This window comes from Macaca thibetana, chromosome X, assembly GCF_024542745.1.
Source record: "Macaca thibetana thibetana isolate TM-01 chromosome X, ASM2454274v1, whole genome shotgun sequence".
In the NCBI taxonomy this organism is placed as follows: Eukaryota; Metazoa; Chordata; class Mammalia; order Primates; family Cercopithecidae; genus Macaca; species Macaca thibetana.
The window spans coordinates 32439197-32460379 of record NC_065598.1 but is presented as its reverse complement, the minus strand read 5'-3'; the positions used below and the strand labels follow the sequence as shown (position 1 = coordinate 32460379).

Below are 21183 nucleotides of genomic sequence, written 5' to 3'. Positions count from 1 at the left end.
GAAAGCAGACCTTAAAGGTTTTGAAAATTTGCAGCATGGATATGTGGTAGAAAATAAAAACCCATTTTCAGAGAACTCAAGAAGACTGCTGAGCAACTATTTGCTAGAGAAATTTGCATAACTAAAAAGTAGGCAAGTGCTGATAGCCAAGACAATGGGGAAAAAAGGCCTGGAAGGCATTTCAGAGATCTAAAAGGCAGCCACTCCAGTTATAAGTCCTGAGGCCTAAGAGGACAGAATGGTTTCCTGGGCCAGGCCCAGGGCCCCAGCTGCCCTGTCCAAACTCAGACACTGCTCCCCCCGACCTGCACGCAGCATCCTGGCCAGTCTAGCTCCAGCTGTGGCTCAGAGCGGCCCAAGTTACAGCTTGGACCACCGCTCCAGCGGGTACAAGCCGTAAGTCTTGGCAGCCTCCACATGGTGATTAGCCTGCAGGTGCGCAAAGTGCAAGAGCTGAGGCTTGGGATCCTCAATCTAGATTTTAGAGGATGTATGGAAAAGCCTGGGTTTTCAGGCAGAAGCGTGCTCCAGAGGCAGAACCCTCACAGAGAACTTCTCCTAGGGCATGCAGAGGGAAAATGTGGGCTTTGATCCCCCACATGTAGTCCCCACTGGGGCACTGCCTAGTGGACCTGTAAGAAGAGGGCCACTGTCCTCCAGACATGGTAGATCCGCTGACAGCTTGACCCTTGTATCTGGAAATGAAACAGACACTCAGCACCAGCCCATAAGAGCAGCTTTGGACGCTGAACCCTGCAAAGCCACAGAGTTGGAGTCTGCCCAAGGCCTTGGGAGCCCACCACTCCCACCAGTTTACCCTGGATGTAGGACATGGAGTCAAAGGAGGTTATTTTGGAGCTTTAAGATTTAATGAATGTCCTGCTGGGTTTCAGACTTGCATGAGACCTTTCTTTTGACCAATTTCACCCTTTTGGAATGGGAATGTTTACTCAATCCCTATAATCCTGTTGTATCTTGGAAGTAACTAATTTGCTTTTGATTTTACAGGCTCATAGGTAGAAGAAACTTACCTTGTCTCAGATGAGACTCCAGACTTTTAAATTATTTCTGAAATAAGTAAAGACCTTGGGGGACTGTTTGGAAGACATGATTGTATGTTTAAATGTGAGGAGGACATATGAGATTTGGGAGGGGCCAGGATGGAATAGTATGGTTTGGATGTATGTTCTTGCCCAAATCTCATGTTGAATTACAGTCCTCAATGTTGGAGGGTGGGGCCTGGGTAGGAGTCATTTGAATCATGGGGGTGAATTTCTCATGAATGGTGTAGCACTATCCTGTTAGTGCTGTTGTCATTATAGTGGGTGAATTCTTGTGAGCTCCAGTTGGTTAAAAGTGTGTGGTACCCTCCCTCTCGCCTCTACCCTGGCCATGTGACACGACTGCTCCTTCTTTGCATTTTGCCGTGATGGTACATTTCCTGAGGCCTCCGCAGAAACAGAGAAGATGCCAGCATTATGTCTCAGGGACAACCTTCAGAAGTGTGAGCCATTTAAATCTCTTTTCTTCATAAATTACCCAGTATCAGATATTTCTTTATAGCATTGTGAGACTGGCCTAATACATGACCCCAGGCCCTGGCTCGCATATAGGATCTTGCAAACCCACTTTGGGCCAAGGAAAAATTGCTACCCTGAAGTGAAAAACACAAGGTTCATTGGATTTTCCACCTGCCATTTGTAGAGTCCTTGGGCCTTGAGTGAATGTAAGTGATAGCCAGGCAGTGGTCAATGTGGGCCTTGGTCAAGACCCAGTGTTGTGCTGGCTTCAGGAGTGACCCAACACAGTCCTAGTCATTGTAGCTGCAGGGATGCTTGTGTCATCCCTCCTTTAACTACAGGCAGCTCATCACAGAGAAAGACAGAGACTCTGTTTCTTGAGGGAAAGCAAAGAGAACAAGATTATCTACCAGGTAATACAGGAGATTTTCCTGAGTCTTCCCAAAGTTCACCAAGGCAGTACATTTAAGAGTCTGCAAGAGTCACAGCATTACTGGGCTTGGGGTGCATGCTAGTGCATATATGGCTGCAGTGACCAAAGGAATAAATCACAACACCCAAGAACCTTCAAATACCTGGAAAGCCCTCTGAGAAGTATGGATACAAACAAGCTCATACTGCAAAGACTACAGTAAATACTAAAGTCTTCAATGCCCAGACATTGATGAACATCCACAAGCATCAAGACTATCCAAGAAAACATGACCTCACCAACTGGACTAAATAAGGCACCATTGACCAATCTTGGAGAGACAGATATGTGAGCTTTCAGACAGAGAATTTCAAATGGCTGATTTGAGGATGCTCAATAAAATCCAAGATAGTACAGAGAAGGAATTCAGAATCCTACACATAAATTTAACAAAGAGATTGAAATAAAAAGAATCGAACAAAAATTCTGGACTTGAAAGATTTAATTGACATACTGAAGAATGCGTCAGAGACATGTAACAAGAATTGATCAAGCAGAAGAACGAATTAGCTTGAAGACAAGCTATTTGAAAATACCATCAGAGGAGACAAAAAAAGTTTTAAAAGGTTTATTGAATAGGGTAATAACACAGAGCTTCCTCCAGCTAGAGAGAGACATTAAAATTCAAGTACAAGAAGATAATAGAACACCAAGGAGATATAATCTAAATAAGACTACCTCAAGGCATTTAAAAATCAAACTTCCAAAGGTCAAGGATAAAGAAAAGATCTTAAAAGCAGTAATCACACACACACACACACACACACACACACAAAAAATCACACAGAAAGAGTTCCAATATGTCTGGCAGCACAATTTTCAGTGGAAAACTTCCAGGCCAGGAGAGTGGCATGACATATTTAAAGTGCTGAAGGAAAAAACTTTTACTCTAGAATAGTATATCCATGAAAATGCCCTTAAAACATGAAGGAGAAATAAAGACTTTGCAAGACAAAAAAAAAAAAAAAAAAAAAAAAAAGCTGACAGATTTCATCATACACCAAAACTTTTCTACAAGAAATGGTAAAGGGAGTTCTTCAATCTTGAAGAAAAGGGTGTTAATGAGCAATAAGTAATCATCTGAAGTAACAAAACTCACTGGCAGTAGTAAGGTTTGTTACTATTCTGTTACAAACAGAATATTATAACACTGTGATTATGATGCCTCAACTACCCATATATTGAGTAAAAAGACAAAGACAAACCTATCAAAAATAACTGCAACAACTTTTCAAGATATAGACATCATAATAAGATAGAAACCAAAAGAGTGGGGGGATGAAGTTATAGTGTAGCATTTTTTTTTTAGTTTTCTCTTTGCTTGCTTGTTTATGCAACCAGTGTTAAGTTGTCATGAGTTTCAAGTAATGGATTATAAGTTGTTCTTTACAAACCTCATGGTAACCACAAATCAAATAATGTACTCAGGTACACAAATAAGCAAGAATGTATAACATATGACCAGAGAAAATTACTTTCACTAATAGTAAGACAGGAAGGAAAGAGAATGAAGAGAAGGCCACAAAATAACCAGAAAGCAAATAGCAAAATAGCAAGTGTTAAGTCTTTAACTTACCAATAATAACATGGAATGTAAATTGACTAAACTATCCAATCTAAATACGTTGAGTGACAGAATGGATGAAAGAATATATAAGACACAGTGATCTGTTACTTACAAGAAACACACTTCACCAATAAAGATAAACATAGACTGAAAATAAAGGGATGGAACAAATATTCCATGCCAATGGAAACCAAAAAAGAAAAGGATTAGCTATTCTTTTATCAGACAAAATAGGTTTCAAGACAAACACTATAAAAAGAGACAACGCTGGTCATTGTAGAATGATAAAGGTGTCAATTCAGCAAGAGGACATAACAGTTGTAAATAAATAGGTACCCAACATTGGAGCACCCAGATATATAAATCAAATATTATTAGAGAGACAGACCCCAAAACAATAATAGCCGAAGATTTCAATCCCCCATTTTCAGCATTGGCCGGATCATCCAGACATAAAATCAACAAAGATACATCAGACTTATTATGCATTATAAACCAATTTGAACTAATAGATATTTACAGAACATTTTATCCAACAACTGCAGAGAGTACACATTCTTCTTCTCAGCACATGGATAGTTTTCAAGGACAAGCCATATGTTAGGCCGCAAAGCAAGTCTTAGAAAATTCAAAAATGAAAATAACATAAGTTAGCTTTTCTGATCACAATTGAATATATTAAGATATCAGTAGGAAGAATTTCGGAAACTGTACAAACACATGGAAATTAAACAATATGCTCTTGAATGATCAGTGGGTCAAAGAAGAAATTAAGAAGGAAACTATAGAATTTCTTGAAACAAATGAAAATGGAAACACAATGTAACCAAAACCTATGGGAAGCAGTGAAAGCAGTACTATGAGGAAAGTTTATAGCTACAAATACCTACATCAAAAAAGCAGAAGAACTTTCAAATAACTGAATGATACACCTTAAGGAGCTAGAAAAGCAAGAGCAAACCAAACCCAAAATTAGTATGAGAAAATAAATACTACAATAAGGAACAGAGATGAAATACATTCAAGTACAACAAAATGATACAAAAGATCAACAAAACAAAAAAGATGGGTTTTTTTGAAAGGGTAAACAAAAATGACAACTCTTAAGCTTGACTAAGAAAGAATGAGATCCTGTCAGTTACAAAGTAGATGGAACTGGAGGACATTATGTTGGTTAAAATAAGCCAGGCACAGAAAAAAACAAACTTTACATGTTCTCACTTACTTGTGAGAGCTTAAAAAAAAAAAATTAAAACAACTGAACTCATGGAGACAGAGACTAGAATGATGGTTACCAGAGCATGGGAATGCTAGTGGGTCTAGGGGAGTGGGGATCATTAATGGGTACAAAAAAATATAGTTAGATGGAATGAATGTGATCTAGTATTTGATAGCACAGCAGGATGACTACTGTCAAGTATAATTTGTTGTACATTTTTAAATAACAAAGTATAATTGGAATGTTTGTCACATAAAGAAATGATAAATGCTTGAGGTGATGGATACCCTATTAACCTTAATGTCATATTATGCCTGTATGAATATATCTCTTGTATCCCATAAATATAAACACATACTATATACCCACAAAAATAAAAATTAAAAAAATAAGGTATTGTGGTTTATATCATTAAAGTAAACATCATGCTAAGAACAATTGTCTCAAGAGTAACAACTGTAATTTCCATTTTGGTGAAAATAATAGAATTATTAGTGACAATCTCCATATAAAATTCCACCAAATTATCTTCTTTTTTTTAATATTTATAATCAGTGCCATAAATGACTTTACAGTAGATGTAAAGTTAATCTCTAAAAAATTAATTTTGGTTCAGGCAATATTGTATGATTGTGAAGCAGGCCCTGGAGTCAAACTACCTGAGTTCCCACTTTGTCACCTTCCCTTGCTTGCCTTTTGACCCAAGTAAGCCTTTGTTTCCCCACCTGTAAATTGGGGCTAATATCAGTTGCTGAATCAATAGGATTGATTATGATAATACCTCTTTTTAAATACCACATAATTATTTGGTATTGAAAAATTATATTTAAAAGTCCCAAATTCTACAAGATCAAAATTACTCTTTAGTAAATCTTTGCTTTTATTTGTAATTTCTGCGGGTACATAATAGACCTTTTAGGACTTGTGAGAATCATCTATAAATAAGTAAGGACATGTTTGTGCATCCTGATCCTTTGTCTCCATGTTACCGCTGTGCATCTGGTTCATGCTAACCCTGACATTGACATGTCATGTTGCCTGGACACAGCTTTCCAAATATTTGCCCCTATGAGGACTCAAGGGCTAAAGTAAAAATTATGACTGTGTCCTGGAAAAAAAAAAAAATCGTTCTTAACCCTGGATGTTCATTTGATTTACCTGACGGGATAGTTTTTTAAAGAACCAATACCTGAACTCCATTCCTAGAAATTCTGATTGAATTGTTGGGGTGTGGGGTTGGGACATCATTTTGAAACGTTCTCTCAGTGATTCTAATCAATCAGCACCTTTTTATATTAAGGCATTATTTATATAAATTCCACTAATTCACCTTTCTGTGATAGTTTGAATAAAAGCCGGACTTAAACATTACCTCAATTAATAACTTTCTTTTTTTTTTGTAACCTATCTTGGATTTCTTTTCTTTTTTTCTATTATTATTATTATTATACTTTCTAGGGTACATGTGCACAATGTGCATGTTTGATACATAGGTATACATGTGCCATGTTGGTTTGCTGCACCCATCAACTCATTTACATTAGGTATTTCTCCTCATGCTATCCCTTCCCCAGCCCCCAATACCTTTCTTAATGAAACAAAAACCGGAACAAGTTGGTTTTTAAAAATTACATATTTAAGCAGATGATAGCATTCTAGAAGCATCTAGCTGCATATAAAGAATTGTTAACCGAAAACCAAAACTATAAGAACCACTTTGCTAGAATTTTTGCGCCATCATTTTGTTATTTTTATTTTTTTAAGACAGAGTTTTGTTCTTTCGCCCAAGCTGGAGTAAAGTGGTGTGATCTCAGCTCACTACAACTTCTGTCCCTCTGGGTTCAAGCGATTCTCTTGCCTCAGTCTCCCAAGTAGCTAGGATTAAAAGGCACACGCCACCACGCCCAGCTGATTTTTTTGTATTTTTAGTAGGGATGGGGTTTCTACTGGCCAGGCTGGTCTTGAACTCCTGAACTCAGATGATCCAGCCACATTGGCCTCCCAAAATGCTGGGATTATAGGCCTGAGCCGCTGTGCCCAGCCTGAGCCATCATTTTGAATAAGTAAATAAATCAATTCCAATTTTCATCAGGGCAATTTTAGTTTCTAAATAGTAGGCATTTAAAAGTAAAAACATGCATTAAAAAGTTTCTCTAATTTATACTGCTCTCTCTCCCTTAAATCAAATTATAGAGGTTTTATTTCTGGCTTAAATCGTGTAATTGTATTTTACATGTAAGACATGTTAATTGAAGATCACTGGTAGTTCTTTTCTAATCTAGACTACCATGATAATACATTACCTCCTTTCATTAGTTGTATTTTTTTAAATTGAGGATTGCATATGCCAATAACTGTGAATTCTAGGGAATTGGGCCTGAGAGCCTGTCTTCCTGAAGAGCTCACACCTCTTGGTAATTTGTAAGTTTTCATTGTAATCCTCTAGGTTGTATAAATTCTATCCATTTATGCCTTTTTAGCGCCTAGCATATGGTTATGTTTTTGTAATATATGTTTATACATTTTATAATGTATTTCCGTAAAGCACAAAAAATGCTATTAGGACCATCAAATGTAGGCTGAAATTAATGAAAGCATGTACCATTTTGCATTTATAAATTTGTATCTGGAAAATGAAAATTTCAAAAAATGCCATTAATATATATTGCTAGATTCCTAAACTTAGGATATCATTCCTCATAGGCATTGGAGAACAAAATAAAGTGGAACGGATAAGGACTTGCAAATAAGGATTCATGAATATTGGCAATCTAATTATCTGTTGGTTTATAGCTGTGGTGTCCAATATTGCAGCCGCTAGCTATGTGTAGCTAAATTAAAATTATTATAATTAAATATAGTTAAAAATCAGTTTCTCAGCCTTACTAGCCATACATATTTCAAGTGCTTGTTATTCCCACCTGACTAGTGTCCATTATATATATACATACATATATATATACCCATATATATGTATGTGTGTATAATGCACACATAGAATATTTACATCATTTTAGTAAGTTCTGCTGGGCATCACTGGTTAAAGAACAATTACCTTCCTACATTTTTTTTTGTTTTTTTTTTGAGACAGAGTCTTGCTCTGTCACCCAGGCTGGAGCGCAATGGCATGAACTCAGCTCACTGCAACTTCCGCCTCCCCCGGGTTTAAGCAGTTCTCCTGCCTCAGCCTCCTGAGTAGCTGGGATTACAGGTGTGTGCTACCACTCCCGGCTAATTTTTGTATTTTTAGTACAGACTGGGTTTCACCATGTTGGCCAGGCTGGTTTCAAACTTCTGATCTCGTGATCCGCCTGCCTCAGCTTCCCAAAGTGCTGGGATTACAGGTGTGAGCCATCACACCCGGCAGCCTTCCTACATTCTAACAGAGTTTCCGTAAAGCAAAGTTGGCATTCCCATTGAATTCCTTTGTGTTCATACAGATACGTTTTCATGTCAGGGGTTGGGATGACAGTTCTCTGGTAAAATAATTTGAAAAATACTATTCCTTAGAATGCCATTTACTGCAAATGACAAAAAGGCCAACTCAAAGTGACTTATACCATTCCTCCTTAAAATGTGATTCACGGATCAGAAGCATTGATGTCCACTGGGTGCTTGTTAGAAATGCAGAATTTCAGGCCCCAACCCAGACCTACTGACTTAGAATGCATAGTTTGACACTCTCCAGGTAATTCATACGTACATTAAAGTTTGAGAAACACTGGGTGAAACCATGACGATGTCCGTTATATAACAATACATCCAAAAATGGCATTGACTCTAGAGATTATTATGTCTGTAATCTATGTTGCCAAAGTTCCAAGTTATTACAGTTTACCTGTTTTGCTAGCCCTTCTCTACTCTCAGATGATCTGAATGATTGGAAGTTTATTGTAGCAGTTCCTAGTATCATGTCCTGATACGCTTTTGCCTATACCTACTGTCAGTATCATTTCCTGCCCTACGCTACTTTATTCTAATTCCACTATGTCGGCTCTCTATTGCCAGTCATATATGTACACTCCATTCACCTTCTGCTTTTACTTTCCTTTCTAAATGACCACTTGAAGAACATAAAATGAAACCTGGAAAAATGCGAACTTTTTTTTCCTATCTGTGGATGGTAGATTTTTATTTTGTGAATTTGACAATTTTTGCAAATGTATTTACATCTCTAGAATGTTAGCTGGAAGTATGAAACTCCTTTCTCATTTTCATCATGTTTTAAATTGAACTATATGAAGTCATTTTCATCAAGCAAATTCAAATATCAGCAATTTCATATCTAATACAATATTTTGTCCATGAAAAAAATAACATAGTGCAAAGGTAAGAGCACAGTCTTGTATCACACAGGGTTTGTGATTTCTGTACTGGCTTCACATGCCACTGTGCCAGTTGCTTAACCTACCACTATCCTCAGAATAACAATGGTTAGGTGCGGTGGCTCATGCCTGTAATCCCAGGACTTTGGGAGGTCGAGGCAGGAGGATAGCTTTAGTCCAGGAGTTCAAGACCAGCCTGGGCAACATAGGGATACTACATCTATACAAGAGAAGTTAAAAATTAGCCAGGCAAGATGGTGTACCTGTAGTCTCAGCGACTCAGGAAGCTGAGGCCGGAGGATCATTTGGGCCTGGGAAGTCAAGGCTTCAATGAGTTATGATTGTACCACTGTACTCGAGCCTGGGTGACAGAATGAGACCCTGTCTTTAAAAAAAAAAAAAAAAAAAAAAAAAAAAAAAAAAAAAAAAAAAGAATACTGGTATTATAAATATTTACCTAGGCAAGGTTATGCAAAAAAAAAAAAAAAAGTTGAATAAATGTTAGCCAATGTATTTTAAAACTAATGTTAATATTTTAACCCAAAGGTTAACCTCCCCACTCCCTGAAGTCACCCCTTTTTAAACCACCTTTGGGAAAGAGGACATTTGTGTCTTGAAGGCTCTTAGAACCTCACCTTCTGATTTCAGTGCCTCCTTCAGGTTTGCTGCTTCCTCTGGTTCAGACTTGCTGTGGACCACTCCTTGCTAGGCACCGAGAATACTCTGGCCTGTAATTCACCTGCGCTTTACTGATGTTCTCTCTTCACGGGCCTCAGTGAAGGAAGGAAGTATCCTCTTCACTACTTCTTATTTCAATCTTTAGAGTTTTTCAAATACCAGTGCTGTGATAAAGCCCTTCCTTACTTTACAGAAGGGCATACTTGGGCATCCTGAGTCTGATGCCCTTTGATGTTTCCCTGCCAGGGTCACATTAATCTATATCTTCTGAGTTTCAGCAGTAGTAACTAATAGATCAAACACATACTATAAATAGACTAGCAATGGTTTTCAAATAAATAATATTCTTACCTGGATTATTGTTGTTCAAAGTTTGATCCATAGCCCAGCAACCTTGGTTTCACCTGGAAGCTAGTTAGAATGGAATTCTTCGATCCAACCTCGTGAATTTAAATCAGAATCACCAGGTGGGCTGTATCCATATTTAAGCTTCAGAAGCTGTGATCAAGACCCCGTGGGCACCAAATCCAAATGCCTGTTGTAGAAACCATAGAAATAACATAAGGTGCGATGAGTTGTGTATAAAAGAGGATAGGGAGTGATGAGGACTACAGCAAACTGGAGATCTTATGCTTTGTATGTGAAGTATAATTGATATTCATTTTTGCCCTATGGGAAGGAAGGTTCTGAGGTTAATTTCACGCTTCAGACACATGAAATCCTGCTTTTTGGAGACTCAGGTAGAACGCATTCTTAGGCAGTTGGCAGTCACACTTCTCTCTGTAAGTGGAGGTGAAGTCAGGAAGAGAATGTAAAAGTCTCACGTCAAAATAATTCATAGTAATTTCCTGGGGGTTGGCAGTTGTCCTCCTATTAATGTTAATATCTTGGTCTCTGCAGAATTTGAGTGAATGGTGTATGTAGAATAAAGTTATCTAGAGCAGTAATTTTCAAGTGTGAGGATGCATCAGTCACCTGGAAGTCCTGTTAAAATACAGATTTGTAGACCACAATCCCAGAGTTTCTGATTCAGTAAGTGTGGGTCTCAATCTGAGAATTTGCACTTCTAGCAAGTTTCTAGGGGATGGGCTGATGCTGTTGGTCCAGTAACCACGCTTTCAGAACCACTAATCAAAAGAGAAAAAGCAGGGCTCTATTTGGCTGGGAGACGCTGATGTGACTGTGCCAGTCATTAAAATATTGAGCCATCCAGTTTACACACTGAGCACTCCCATACACTACTGCCACCCAGCCATTCTGGTCCCTACCCCAAAAATCCCCAACCAGATGTTTCTGTATCTCACCTATAAAGACAAAACACCTGGCTGGGTTCGGGGACTCGTGCCTGTAATTCCAGCACTTTTGGGAGGCCAAGGTGGTGGGATTGCTTGAGCTAAAGAGTTGAAGACCAGCCTGGGCAACATAATGAGACCTTGTCTCTATTAAGAAAAAAAAAAAAAAAAAGGAAAAACACTCATGTGTACATCTCTTCTTATTGGTCAATCTCAGTGCAAGTTTGTAAAATGAAATCACAAACATGAATACTGGAGGTTCATATTTCAGATTTGGGGCAGAGCTCAAGAAATCTCTGAGAACCCACAGATTAAGGTAGGCAATGATACTGTACAACCACCCTGCACCTTGTGCAATCAAGCTGCACTGGATTTCCTGTTCCTCTGTGATGTGACAGGGCCTTTCACAGGTCTGTCTTTCTGTCTGGAAAGAATTTATACCTTCCTTTTCAGTACTTCTGACTTCTGTGTTCAGAATTGTTCAGATATCAGTACTGCGCTAAAGTCCTTCCTTTACAGACTCAACTCAATTGCTCTCATTTCATGGTATGATCACATTATAACCAACTAATGGCCTGATGAGCTATATGTATTATCTGTGGCCCTCACCCGCCATCCATGTAAACTCCAAGATAGTAAGGGGCTGTGTGGGTCTTCCTTGCCTCTCCATCCATAGTATCCAGGTACTCAATAATTGTATACTTTGTAAATTAATGAATGAATTTTTCAAGTCTCAACTCTTAGGCTGTGTGTTCTGTGAGGACACTGTTCCCAATGACTGCAGGTCAATTTGTATCCTCTCCTTACACCCTCAGGAATGTATATAAATCTAATTATAATGGTTTTCTTATATTCTAATTATTATTGTATTTATGTTTCTAATAGTCTCTAAGCTACTTGAAACTGAAGATAGGTATTTTATTTTGTCCATTCCTAACAAATATGAGTTTTTCTGCATAGACATGAAACTCAGTAAATATTTGTTGAAGGAAATGTCTGTCCAAAAGCGAAAAGTAAATGTTGTTTTCAAATACTAGCAACTTTCAGTTTTTGCTTCCACTTAAATGGATGTCTCATCTCTGTTGTTTCTCATAAAAATAAAATGTCTACATTTTATGTTTGATAAATGAAAATGTATTCTCATAACTTCTGATTGCAATGTTCCTCATGGTAAATGTGTCTCTAAAATGTTAAAAGTCAATAAATAGTGCAATTTAAATTATTGTAAACACTCTCAAAAGGAATATTACATGCATATTGGAATAAAGCTCCAGTAACAACCCCAATACTTCTGGCCAGCTATGGAGCCATTATCTTTTATATTTTATTTTACTGGTTTACTTCCCGTTTCCCTGTAATTTTATATGAAGAGTGTGAGTGGTATGTAACATTACATGTTCCATGTTGAGGTTTGAATAGACTGGCATTAGTGTATGAGGATAAAGATGCTGATGGAATTTTGTATCCTTCTGTTTAGTTTTAAATACACTTATTCTAATTTAAGTATTTTGATAGTTATTCTGTTTAGCAATTTCATTTCACTTTTCTCCTTCTTGCTCTGTTCAAAGAGGATGAAGTCTAGATTTTCCATTACCCACGTTCATCTCTGCCTTTGGTTGCTAAAGTACTTCAGCCAATGGGAAGCACTGGCAAGAGGGTGAAAGCAGAGATTGTGGTACTTTGTTCTTCCTCTTCTATTTCTTACTGTGGAGTGGCAGGAATTGTGTTCCTCTTGAACTACGGCTACTGTTGGACAGCTCTTGTTCCATGTCTCTAACTCTTATTGAGCTTCAGTGACAGCGCTCTTCCTTTTTTCTTCCAGTTCCAGGGTTGCTAGGTCAGTTTGCTTTGTTGTTAGGTCCTGGCTCCTTCACTATCATTTATTATTTTCCCCCCAACCCTTTACATAAATGTGTAAGTAGTCTACTGAGCTAAACATATTTGAGTGTGTTCTCTTTCCTGCCAATAGTATGCAGCGTCCACACACACACTCAACAGACCCAACTTTTATATTTTATTTTAAATGCTACCAATTTCTAAACATTGTTTTTCAAACCTTACTTTAAATTGACAGATAAAATTGTATGTATTTATCATGTACAACATGATGCTTTTGAGTAAATATATATTGTGGAATGGTTGAATCTAGCTAATTAACATGTGCTTTACCTTACATATTTATCATTTTTGTGGTGAGAATATTTAACATCCTCTCTTTACATTTTTCAAGAGTATATTTGCATTAGCTGTAGTCACTATGTTGTAAAATAGATTACTTGAATATTTTAACTGTAACTGTATATCCCTTGAAAAACATCTCCACACCTCCCCCTTCCTCGTAACCACCTCAGCCTCTGGTAACCACTATTCATTGTCTACTTCTGTGGGATCAGCTGTTTTAGATTCCACATATAAGTGAGATTAGGCAGTACTTGTCTTTCTGTACTGGCTTATTTCACTGAACAATATTCTGCAGGTTCATGCATGTTGTTGCAAATGACAGTATTTTATTCTTTTTTATGGCTGAGTAGCATTCCATTGTATATATGTATACCACATTTTCTTTATCCATTCATATATTGGTGGATATTTGCGTTGATTCTATATCTTGGCTATGAATAGTTCTGCAATAAAAATGGTAGTGCAGATATGTCTTTGACATACTGATTTAATTTCCTTTATATATATAATTCATAGTGGGATTTTGTATCACCTAGTAGTTTTGTTATTCATATTTCAAGGAACCTTCATACTGTTTTCCATAATGCCTATACTGATTGCCATTCCCATTTACAATGTGTAAAGGTTTTCGTTTTTTCTTAATTTGTAATTTTTAACTTTTGCAGGTACGTAATAGGTGCCTTTTTTTCTAAATCGTTATCAACATTTATCTTTTTTCTTTTGGATAGTAGCCATGCTAATGAAAGTGAGGTGATATCTCTCTTTTTGTTTCTTTTGGCAAGGATATCATTAATTATTATTATATTTTAACTTTTAAGTGCAAGGGTACATGTGCAGGTTTGTTAAATGGGTAAAGTTGTGTCATGGAAGTTTATTGTACAGATGATTTCATCACCAGGTATAAACCTAGTACCCATTAGTTATTTTTCCTAATCCTTTCTCTCCTGCCACCCTCCAAACTCCAATAGGCCCCATGTGTGTCGTTCTTCTGCATGTGCCCATGTGTTCTCATCAGTTAGCTCCCACTTACAAGTGAGAACATGGAATATTTGGTTTTCTTTTTCTGCATTATTTTGCTAAGGATAATGGCCTCCAGCTTCATCTATGTTCCTGCAAAGAACATAATCTTATTCTTTTTTATGGCTGCGTAGTATTCCACAATATGTATTTACCATATTTATCCAGTTTACCATTGATGAGCATTTAGGTTGATTCTCTTTGTGATTGTGAATAGTGCTGCCGTGAACATATGTGTGCATGTGTCCTTTTGGTAGAATGTTTTATATTCCTTTAAGTATATACCCAACAATAGGATTGCTGGGTCAAATGGTACTTCTGTTTTTAGGTTTTTGTGGAATCACCACACTATTTTCGACAGTAGTTGAACTAATTTACACTCCCACCAACAGTGTGTAAGTGTTGCCTTTTCTTTGCAAGTAAAGTGATACCTCATTGTGGTTTTAATTTGCATTTTCCAGATGATTAGTGATGTTGAGCATTTTTTCATATACGTGTTATCCATTTGTCCTTTTTATGATAAATGTCTATTTTAGTCTTTTGCCTATTTTTGATCAGGTTATTTGTTTTCTTGCTATGGAGTTGTTTGAATTTCTTATATATTTCTGATATGAACCACCATCAGATATATAGTTTGCAAATATTTTTCTCATTCTATTGGTTATCTCTTTACTCTGTTAATTTTCAATTTTATCTTTTTTTCTGTGCAGAGATTTTTAGTTTGGTGTAAGTCCTCAGTCTATTTTTGCTTTTGTTGCTTGTGCTTTTAAAGTCATATTCAAAAGTTATTGCCCAAATAATTGTGATGAAGCTTGTCCTCTATGTTTTCTACTAATAGGTTGATAGTTTTGAGTCTCACATTTAAGTTTTTAATCCATTTCAAATTGGTTTTTGTATGTGGCAAGGGATAAGGGTCTAATTTCATTCTTCTGCTTGTAGATTCTTACTTTTCCCAGTAGCATTTGCTGAAGAGGGTGTCCTGTCCTCATAGTGTGTTCTTGACACCCATGTCAAAAATCAGTTGAATGCAAATGCATGGATTTATTCCTGGGTTCTGTTACTATGTTCCATTAATTTGTTTTTATGATAATACAATGCTGTCTTGGTTACTATGACAGAATTTCTTCTAGTTGCAGACATTGACCTTAGTGGGAAATCAAAGACATCCTTCCAGAGAACCATATTATTAGTGGTTCCATATCGATCGAGTATCTTCTGTTTTTTTTTTTTTTTTTTTTTTAATTGGTTAACACTATTGTATATGGGGATACTAAGAGACTCCTGGCCATTCACCTTAGTGGGAAATCAAAAACATCCTTCCAAAGAACCATATTATTAGTGGTTCCATATCGATCGAGTATCTTCTGGTTTTTTTTAAAATTTTTATTTATTTATTTTTTTATTGGTTAACATTATTGTATATGGGGATACTAAGAGACTCCTGGCAAATGCCTGTAATTTTCTGATGTAGTCCTACTTGCCCTGCATTGTATAGGATGAACTCAGTTGACCATTTGCGCTTAGGTTCTGTGTGGTAACCCCTTTCTCTGTGGATTCAGCAGCACGAGGAGCCAAACATGGAACAGGGGTCATCTCAGCTTCTAGTTTAAAGAAATCATTTTTGAGTTTCTTGTAACAACTTCTAATTTAAGTCAAATTCTTACTGTTGAAGAGGTAGTTCACAGATAAAGGACAGAAGTCACAAGATGGAGAGATATGGATAGATTAATATTTAGCTTGCTACAGATGAGGTAATTACATAAAGTATTTATGGGTGAGTACGCACTCGTACATCCACTTCTTTATGTCAACCCGGATGTCCTGTAAGCTACAACACCCTAGAAGCAACAAGCATACCTAGCAACAGGATCTTGGGTTCCAGTAACATTCCCCCCCCTCCAAAAAAAAAAAAAAACTAGAACACTGTGGAGAAACGGCTGATTCTAAAACTAAGAAAGGCAGTATAGAAAATGAACCTGAAGCATTTGGTAGTGCCAGAAAGTAAGAACATGCTCAACTCCACAGCCCTGCCCTAAACAAAAAACTTTAATGGGATATGTCAGTCGCCAACCAAGAGAGTTCCCAGTGTCCAAAGCTGGAACTATTTGAGCAAAAATCCAAAGCAGAAATTAATACTGGATTTAGCCCAAAGTATCAAATAACTATACATGAGGCCATGTTATATAAATAAGTAATTTCATAAATAAATGGAGGAATAGAGACAAATCTCCAATGCAGAAAAAACTCCAAATAACTTATGTAACTTCTCTGCCCTCACAGAAAGAGAATATAACTCCCCACTCCATGGGGACTGTGTATAGTGACTTTCTTATTAAAAAATAGTGTAAAAGGAGGGGGAAAGAGTAACTTTATAGTGGATAAATGTGACACCTATTACTTTAGCCAAGTGGTCAAAGTTAACATTGATAAGTCATGTTGAGAGTATATATGCTTGATAAAATGTGATTAAAATGGCCCATTACCTCTGTGGTCTTTCAAAAACCCCAGTTTAATTATGAGGAAAAAAAATTCAGACAAATTCCCACTAAGAGGCATACTACAAAATACCAGCCTGGCCAGCACTTTTAAAAACTGCCAGAAAAACTCTGAGAAACTATCATAGCCAAAAGCAGATTAAGGAATCAGGACAATTAAGTGTAATATGGAATCCTTGAAGAGATACTGAAATACAAAAAAAAAAAAAAATAGTTTAAATCTAAGGAAATCAGAATACAATATAGACTCCAGCTAATAATAATGCACAAATATTGGTTCATTAATTGTAACAAATGTTCCATAATAACATAAGATGTTAATAAAATGGGAGAGACTGAGTGCAAGTTATATGATAACTCTTTGTATTATAATCTCGTTAATTTTTTGTAAATCTAAACCAAAAAATTAAGTCTATTAAAAAACACTCTCAGCTATGTGTGCACTTTGTGTGTTTAAATGTGGTGATTAATGGAAACTTCCACTAAAGATTTTAGAATACAGTTATGTATTCAAAATAATATATTCCTAATTCAAATTATATCCCGTTTATAAGATCAATGTTCAGAATATAGTTTTGAAAAATACTTTAAATATGATATTTATAAAGACTGTTTCTCTTGAAATAACCATTAACACTTCCCATTTACATCTCAAATTTTGGTTGAATTAATGAAAGAACCTTAATGTATTTTCATCCTCAACACAAACTTGTGTAATTAATAGGCAAAGCATTATCCCATGTCCCTGATACTGGAAATGTAACTGAGAACCTTTAAGAACCTGGTTGTAGAGCTTACCGCTGGGCTGTGAACCTAGGCCTTTGGACTTTAAATTCATTACCCAGCCCACTATTTTCTATATCTTTGTGGGGAAAAAAGCATGCTTTCATTTACCTATTTCTGTGTGTCAAATGGCGTCCAAACTTAATGCGTTAAAACAATTTATAATTGCGTCATGATTCTGAAGATCAAGAATATAAGCAGGGCTCAGCCAGGTTGTTTTTGTATTACTGGTGTTATAGCTGGGGTCACTCCTTGGGCTGCAATGAGCTGGAAGCTCACTTCCAATATAATATTTCATCCTCCAGAATCACTCCTATATGATCTCTAATGATTCAGTAGTGTAGCCTGGCCTCCTTTACAGCATGGAATCTAGGCTTCAAGAGAGGAAAAATACAAATGCTGCCAGTTCTTTTGCAGCCTACACTTGGATTTGGTGTGGTGTCAGTTATGTCACATTCTATGGTCAAAAAAAAAGTCACAAGTCCTGATCATATTCACAGGGATGGAAAATAGACCTCATCTCTTGAAGGGAAGATGGACAAAGAATTTGTGGCCATCTTTAACCACCACACGTATTAAATAATGAGAATGTAAATGAACAACTGCCAAAATATACTACTAAGTCAGTTATCAGATGCTTTGCACTTCAGTTAGCATGTTCACATTTAGTTGGTTATGTGAAACTTTTTAGAAATCAGGATTTGTGAATGATTATAGGTCTGAGAAATAAGAGTTCCAGGGACGATTGATAGTGGGCTTTCCTTACATCCTTCTCAATGTCCAGTAGATGCCCCCAAATGTGAACATTCCTTATATTATAAATTCTATTGTTTTACATTGCGATGTTCAGTAATAAGTTGTTTTAAAAGAGGTGTAATAATAGACTTCTTTCAAATTTTCAGTTTACATAGAGTTTTAATGGATCTCCAGAATCAGAAACTGAAAGAGTTGAATGACTGGCTGACAAAAACAGAAGAAAGAACAAGGAAAATGGAGGAAGAACCCCTTGGACCTGATCTTGAAGACTTAAAACGCCAAGTACAACAACATAAGGTAGGTGTATCTTATGTTGTATGCTTTCTACTAGAAAGCAAACTTTGTGTATATTATCTATACACAATAACACAGATGACATGGTTGATGGGAGAAAATTAAAACTTAAAGTCAGCCATAGTTTAAAAATTATTTTTACCATCTTTGTTGCAATAGCTTGAATGAGTCCCCTCCAAAATTCAGGTGATTGTATTAAGAGGTGGAATATTTAAGGGTGATTAATCCATCAGGGCTTCTCCCTTATGAATAGGATCAAGGCCCTTATAAAAGAGGCTTCACACAGTGTTCTCCTGTCTCTTGACCCTCCACCATGCACCACCATGTGAAAACTCTGAAAAGGCCCTCACCAGATGCTAACACCTTGATCTTGGATTTCCCAGACTCAAGAATTGTGAAAAAATAAATTTACGTTCTTCCTAAATTACCCCAGTCTCAGTTATTTTTGTTATAGCAGCACAAAATGGATTAAGACATTTGTTGTTGTTTTTTAAAAAATATAACATAACTAGGCTTTTCGTATTTGGAAAAGAAATCAAACATATTTGTGAATGAGAACAGTACAGGATGTGTGATTTATTAAAAATTTGCTTTCCTGGAAGAAAGACTTCATAGGGATTACTTGTAATACAAATTTAAATAATAAGGCTATGATTTTTTTAATGTAATTTTACATTCAATTTATAGTAACTTGAAGCCGGCCAAGCTTGATAAATGAGGGTCTGAAGCATTGCTTTTCTATAAAATATGACATTTTAAAAATGTTAATATTTTCATCTTGTTTCTTCAGTTTACTTGTACATTTCCAGTTACGCTCCCTCGCTGCCAGAAAGCATTTATTTTTTGTTTCTGTGATTGAGTCTTCTACAATAATATTTCTGATCCAAAATTATGAGGGTACTTTATTTTAATCAATGCCATAAAATATTACAATTAGCTCTGAGTTTTATTGTTGAAATAGACTCCTGCTCAATTCATGAGGATACGCACACACAGAAGATCCTTTGTAGTTGTCCCAGGATTAGGGTTGCCATATGTAGCAAACAAAAATAAAAGAAGCCTACATAAATGTAAATTTCAGATAAACAACAAATAATTTTCTCAGTGTGTGTCCCAGATTATTCATTGTTTATCTGAAATTCACATTTTGCTGAGTGTCCTTTATTTTATCTGGCAACTCTACTTATGATCTGTGGTTGTTGGATTTATGGCTTTGAAAGGGAATATCTGCTCCTTTACTTCATACCTCCTAAATCTGCCTTTTGCCTAACTTAATTCTCTCTTTTTATAATATTCAGTCAGATATAGTTTTACAGTTTTCCATGCAAATAAAAGATACATTTATTTCTAAGTTCTAGAGGTTGTTTTTTTTTAGTTTAATGAGCTTCAGTTTTCAATGACAAATGGGGCCAGCTCTTACTATACTGACCCCCAGGAGTCCTTTGGTCACAGCAGTTGAAGATCTAGCATTTAAGAAGAGCTGTAACTATGGTAATCCTCATCTGCTATGCCATCAGGAAAAAAACATCAACTGTATTGTAGTTAGGTAGAAATTGTGACTGTGATTACTTGTCACATAGATACTAATTGAACATCTGATGAAGAAGTTAGGTACAGTGCTAGTTCTCTAATAGTACCACTTTTGCTCTGTGGCACATTTGCTTCTCTGGTTGACACTATATCTGCCCTTTCCCCTTGGCCTACACTGGAAGTTACATGCAGAGAGTGGCTATATACACCAGGGGTGTCCAACCTGTTGGCTTCCCTGGGCCACATTGGAGGAATTGTCTTGGGCCACACATAAAATATACTAACACTAACGATAGCTGGTGAACTAGAAGAAATAATTGCAAAAATATTTTAAGAAAGTTTACAAGTTTGTGTTGGGCCACATTCAAAGCCATCCTGGGTCATGGATTGGACAAGGTTGATGTACAGCAGTGGCTTCTCTCTCCCTGAGGGCATTTCTGGTGCAGAAGCATTTCAGCCAGTTTGAAGGCAGACAGGAGGTGCAATTAGTGCTGCCAGAGCTGCCCTTAGCCAATGAGGAGTAAAAGTCGATAGAGAAATCCCATAGAATCTTTGTCCCATAGTGGGACATTTCTAACATATATTCTCTACAGTCTTTCAGAGATTCCCCAGTAGAACTGAGCTCCAGATATACACAAGGTAACTTCCTGAATGTCTCCATGCTCTCATAATGCCTTAAGGGTTCACCCTCCAAATAAACCATTTGTTCCCAAGTCTTTTGCTCAAGATGTGTTTTTGGAGGAATCTAACCCAAGACAAACTTGTCCCACTAGAAGCCAGAGTTCGAGCTCCAGTTCTACCACTAACTGTATTGTCATTTTCCAACATCACTTAATGTCCCAGGTTCTCTATATCTTTACTTTGGAAAGAAAAGTGTTGAGTCAGTTTGTTTCTAGTGTTCCTTCCAGTCATAGTTTTAATGTATCCAATACTTTTGGAACTTGAAGTATTTTAGAAAAGACCAAGATTAGGCCAAGTAACACTGAACATCAGAAGGCAGGACACTGGTGCCGGATGCCTGGAGTGTAAAGAGAAAGCCAGGAAGAAGAGCTCC

At 36.8% G+C, this 21183-nt stretch overlaps 1 protein-coding gene across 14 annotated transcripts in view; it reads left to right on the top strand.

Annotated features, from left to right (window-relative positions):
* DMD (dystrophin) overlaps nucleotides 1-21183 on the top strand; it is a 2269491-nt gene that overhangs the window by 702609 nt on the left and 1545699 nt on the right. For all 14 annotated transcript variants that reach the window (XM_050777140.1, XM_050777144.1, XM_050777148.1 and 11 more), the window contains one exon: nucleotides 18452-18602. In XM_050777140.1, coding sequence (XP_050633097.1) covers nucleotides 18452-18602 — 151 coding nt within the window. The remainder of the gene's footprint in view (nucleotides 1-18451; nucleotides 18603-21183) is intronic.